Source organism: Megalops cyprinoides, chromosome 3, assembly GCF_013368585.1.
Source record: "Megalops cyprinoides isolate fMegCyp1 chromosome 3, fMegCyp1.pri, whole genome shotgun sequence".
Classification (NCBI taxonomy): domain Eukaryota; kingdom Metazoa; phylum Chordata; class Actinopteri; order Elopiformes; family Megalopidae; genus Megalops; species Megalops cyprinoides.
Window position 1 is genome coordinate 31,188,045 of NC_050585.1, and position 5,473 is coordinate 31,193,517.

A 5,473-nucleotide genomic window follows, 5' to 3' on the forward strand; every position below is an offset into this window, starting at 1 on the left:
TTGGCTGTAATGGGTCTATATTTTGCACAGCTTAAAGTAACATGCGATTAATACATTAAGCCAATAGTTCTCAACTCTAGAGCGAACACCCAATGTGGGGTCTCCAATACATAAAATTGGATTATAAAGCCACATGCCATACAATAAATATACACCAGATGACCTATTCTGCAATAGAATAGTACAGATAATATTTTATCAGTATTGTTTAAGGTTATTATTCATAAAGTAGCCATGTACCAGTCCCACAATGACTTGCACAGACAGCAGAAACTATTTATGTTTGACCCTCATATGGATTGTTTTTCCTTATTATAACTAAATAGTTATGTTATAATAAATAATTCATGCAGAGATTTTTCACCTGCCAATTGTTGAGGCCAAAATAGCAAGATGTGTAAGCATATGATTTTTTAGCAGTTTGTTTCAGGAGAATCCCCATTGCTAGAATTGCTTTGCTTTGCTATTCTTTCAGTACAAGGCATTACTGAAATTGTCAAACTTGGGATCGCTGAACCTTTTTTTTTTTTTGAAAGATCTGGGGAGTTCTAGTTATGCTGAACTGTTTTCAGCAGCGCCAAGCTCCTCCCCAGCACTAGAAAGTGCAGCAAACATTTTGAAAAAACCAGGCATCCATCCACACGCTTCCTTTCACTTTCACTGGTTGAATCTTATCACCTCATTCGCGGGAGCAACGTCTGTCAGCATACAGGAAATGTTCCAGCATTGCATTAGTTGAATAACCTGATAGGAAATCCCCAGGGTAAAACATCAACATGGGTGAGTCCTCTCTTCAGCTTTGTAAAAATGCTCTTTACTTGCTCTTTACTAGTCACAATCCACTCTTCTATCATGTCTGATTTAATCATCTAAACTTGGTTAATGTTAATCCTGTCTGCACAGAAAGTCTTGCCTAAAGTCTTGCTCAATACTGCCATGTGGGGTGTAAAAGTTTCACTTTCGTTTTATGAAACGTTTCATTTACATTTCATAAATGTGTTCAAAATGAAATATCTGTATTTGAGTGCTTGTTACTTCTTCTGTACTGTTTTCACATTAGCCTGCATTTATGGAGATATCACGAAGATAGACACCACAGGAGCATCTGCAAAAACGGCTAAACAAGACAACTTGACTGTTACAGGTCAGTGTGCTTATGTATCTGTTGTTCATAGACGCAATGCATATTAAAAGCTTGGTATGATAAAGTATAAAATTATACACAGCAGTTAGTCAGATAAAATTTACAAATGGGTATATTTCCCTTCATCAGGAAATATTTGGAGACTCCCACCATGCTTAATTAGTGTGCTTGCAATGCAAAGCATTGCAAGCAAACTATTGTTATCCGATAGTTTCTTTCTTCTTTTTCTTTTTCTTTTTCTTCTTCTTCTTATTCCACCAAATTGTGGACCGCTTCTCCTCCCACAGTTTTCGAGATATTGACTGCAAACCAACTGTAACCTGTCCGGTCTGACCCCAATCGGTGTGCTTGTATACAGCTAAGCCATACCCGCACTCGCTCTCTGGTTTTTGTCGTTTTTTTCATCCCCTTTTTCCCATAGACTCCCATTCATTTTCAAAATCACCCCCCTCACACTTCATGGCCTTCCCACTCGGTCACTTTTCACCCCATAGCCATCATACCTCACATGTTACCTCAGGACAAATCACCCAACACTCATAAAAAGACCGTCTTGATCCGCACTCATCTTTTTGTCATTTTTTTCATCAGTGTTTTTACTCATTTATTCATCTCTCATCTAGCCATTGACTTCAATTTATTTTTCAAAGCCCTATCACACGGTCACACTTAGGCCGTCAGCAAACGTCCCTCATATGCTGGCTCAGGTCATGCCATCCAGCACTCACTGAAATCCATACTGACCCGCACTTGTCTTTTACTCGTTTATTCATCCCTCCATCCTCCCATTGACTTCATTTTTCAAATTCTTACCGCTTGGTCACCTTTGGCCCGACAGCCACCGTACCACATAGGTTGCCTCTGGTCAAATCACCCAACTGTTATTGAAATCCATACTGACCCGCACTCGTCTTTTTGTCGTTCACTCATCCTTCCATCCTCCCATTGACTTCAATTCATTTTTTCAAAGTCTTACCTCGCGTCACCTTTTGGCCTACGGTCACAGTACCTCATATGCTGGCTCAGGTCATGCCACCCAACTGTTATTGAAATCCATACTGACCCGCACTCATTTTTTTGTCGTTCACTCATCCTTCCATCTTCCCATTGACTTCAATTAATTTTTCAAAGTCTTACCACTCGGTCACCTTTCGGCCTACGGTCACAGTACCTCATATACTGCCTCAGGTCATGCCACCCAACACTCATTGAAACCCATACTGACCCCGCACTAGTCCTTTACTCGTTTATTCATCCTCCCATTCACTTCAGTGAATTTCTCAAAGCCTTACCACTCGGTCACCATTTGACCAATAGGACCTGATTTTCTGCTTTGGGTCATGTGACCCAACACTCACCAAAGGTGGGTGTCTCCCTAGCAACCATATTGTAACCAAATATGTAACCAATCATATACCTTAGTAACCATCTAGCAACGCCCTAGTAACCACCTAGCAACACCCTAGAAACCACCTTATATACCTTAGCAACCACCTAGCAACAGCCTAGCAACCATCCAGCAATAACCTACAAACCGCTTAGCAACATCCTAGTGACCACATAGCAACACCCTAGCAACCACCTAGCAACCACTTAGCCACATCCTAGCGATCGTCTCATATACGTTACCATGTTTTCGCTGCTGGGTTGCAAGCACATTCTGTTGTTTTATAATTAAAAGCAAAAAAAGCATTTATTCTTCATTTAATTTCTATTTATTCAAGTCCCTACTGAGTCTAAAATATAATCCTAGGTGCCACAGTTGTGTGCTGTGAGATGCTTCTAGGAGTTACCCGCAATGATAACATTTTGCAATTGATCCACAACTGTGCAAAGGAGTGTCCGCTTCCCACCAACTGGCAGCGCATGACCTGACCCGAATGAACAAGTACAGGGATCTCATCATCAAGGTGGGAAGGGCTCACCAAATGGATCCGGCCGTCATCAGTGGAATCATCTCCCGGGAGTCTCGGGCCGGGGCAGCACTGAAGGACGGCTGGGGCGACCACGGAAATGCATTTGGACTCATGCAGGTGGCTATAACAGAGGAACAGATTAAGGGGAACTGACTATACAGCATCAGATTTTTGCATTTGTCAAAAGCCAAATCCCAATTTGTCTAGACAGTTTCATCTCATTCCCACTTTAGTATAGGTCAAGGTGTAAGAACAGTATTAAAAATTAATTAAATGATATAATACTCACAGATATTTAACCTACTCTTTGCAAACATATCCATACATGAAAGAATAACCTGAACCTTCTCCATACATCTAAACTACCATATGTGTCCTATAAAACGAGCCTCTTTAAGTAATTAGGCATTGAGACTGACAGTTTGATGTAGTGAATGGACAAGTTATTCCCCAGGTGCCAAAGCAGGTGCAGCATGTAGAGGAAAGGCTTCAATGTACAAGGGGCGAGAATGCCAAGAGGAGCTGTCTGCTTGGATGATACTCAATAATGATGCTTGGCTATATCAATGAGGGGCTAATTTCATAAGCATTTGATCATCATTTATACTGTTTGCAATTCAAAGTTAAGATGTAAAACTTCTAAGACATTTCTGGCAATCTCATTTAATTTTATGTCACACAGAAGTTGATTTGGTGTGCTTTTCATTGAACACATTGACAGATTGACAAACGATACCACACACCAGTTGGAAAGTGGGACAGCGAGGAACATCTCAACCAAGGCACTGAGATTCTGATTGACCTCATCAAACAGATCCAGAACAAATTCAAAGACTGGCCCAAGGAGCACCAGTTTAAAGGTACCCCGCTCTCATCTCTCAGTGCCCCAGTTCTTTTTCCAACAGTGTGTGCATGCAAAGAGCTGTATAGCAATGATAAAGCGTCAGAAATACACATACGTTGTGTTGTGTTGCACATTTTCACATTGCAAGTTGCACATTGGAATAACTAAACAGACAACTGAATGTCTTTCAGGTGGAATATCAGCCTACAATGCAGGAGTTAAAAATGTCCGCACCTACGAGCGCATGGATGTTGGGACCACTGGGGATGACTACTCAAATGATGTGGTGGCCAGAGCCCAATGGTTCAAAAATAATGGCTATTGAAGAAAAGATGAAGCCTTGAAACCTGAAGAGGATGATGAATACACAACCAGGAAATCCTGATCAGTCAGACATGGCCATTCAATTTGCTGCAACCACACTATCCTAGATGATGTTGTCTCTGATGACTGATCTGTGTGGATAATTTTGCTGTTACAATTGTCTTCTCTCTTCTAAGTAAACAGGCCATGAAAGTTATGTTTGCCTGTTTATTTCTTCCTCACAGTTTTACTGTGGCAACGCATAGACCAATGATACAGCTGAACCAGAATAGCCTAAGACCATACCTATTGCTATTGTAAAGGATTATTTATCAATATAATAACCATCCGAGGCTTTTGCTAAATACTGTAAAGAATGTGAAAGTACAATGGTTGAAGCTTAATGTTGACCTGTAATAGGTATAGAAGTAAACCAACCGATTTTTTAGATCGCATATTATGCTAGGGCAAAACTCTTCAATGTTCCACAAACCCAAATCTGGGCACTGTGAACTGAAGATAAAACTTGTTATTTAAAAAAAACAACAAAACAAAACAATTAAAATGTTTCCTTTGCTTGAAGCTGGTTTACATTCAGGCAGGACAAATACTGCGTCCAAATAAGAGCAGAAAACGTCTACAGTACTACAAGAATACCACTAGATAGTGCCAATGGATTATTATGCGAGGTAATTTTGGTAGAGTTGGCGACTTTCTACTGACAGTGTAGAAACTAGACGCTGGGGTTCAATTTAAATTTCAGATATGTTAACAATATAACGAGCACTTCAGTTCGACAAATATTGCGAAAACTAACCGCACGGTTGTTGTCGCTAACAGTAGTGGCTCGGATTTAAAAGGTAGGCCCACAGCTTCCATGATAAAAATTATTGGAATTCATCTGGAACACCAATGGGAAGATGCGAATACGTGTTTTTTGTTTTTACGGGAAAACATTCCTCATTTTTAAAAACACGTGGAGTGACTGGATTTGTTTTTTTCGTGCACACTTAGCTTGCTAACGAGAAAACTTGTACGACATCAGCTTGCTCGAATTTACTGGGCTAAGAACGATATACTTACTCTCAGCGCAGAGGGCGGCGCTAATTGTTTAATGGAAGGCACGCGACCAGTATCAATTCAAGTCAATGAAAATTTTTAATGGATGAGCACCGATACGTTCTACAACACAAATTGGTAGGTAAAACTTGTGCTGGAGTGACTTAGAAAAGTCCTGACTAATACCACAACAATGCGTACTGCCTA

General features: G+C 40.5%; 1 protein-coding gene across 1 annotated transcript; it reads left to right on the forward strand.

The window, feature by feature from the left end:
- The first annotated feature begins 668 nt into the window (after positions 1-668).
- Positions 669-4,658, forward strand: LOC118774701 (lysozyme g-like). Its single transcript, XM_036524141.1, has 5 exons — positions 669-780; positions 1,061-1,144; positions 2,981-3,177; positions 3,782-3,920; positions 4,096-4,658. The coding sequence occupies exons 1-5, from the start codon at positions 777-779 to the stop codon at positions 4,227-4,229; spliced, it is 558 nt and encodes a 185-aa protein (XP_036380034.1). The 5' UTR covers positions 669-776; the 3' UTR covers positions 4,230-4,658.
- The last annotated feature ends 815 nt before the right edge of the window (positions 4,659-5,473 follow it).

Coding starts and splice junctions, on each gene's coding strand:
- LOC118774701 (XM_036524141.1), top strand. Junction 3,178..3,781: donor ATGCATTTGGACTCATGCAG/GTGGCTATAACA, acceptor ACACATTGACAG/ATTGACAAACGATACCACAC. Junction 3,921..4,095: donor CAAGGAGCACCAGTTTAAAG/GTACCCCGCTCT, acceptor AATGTCTTTCAG/GTGGAATATCAGCCTACAAT.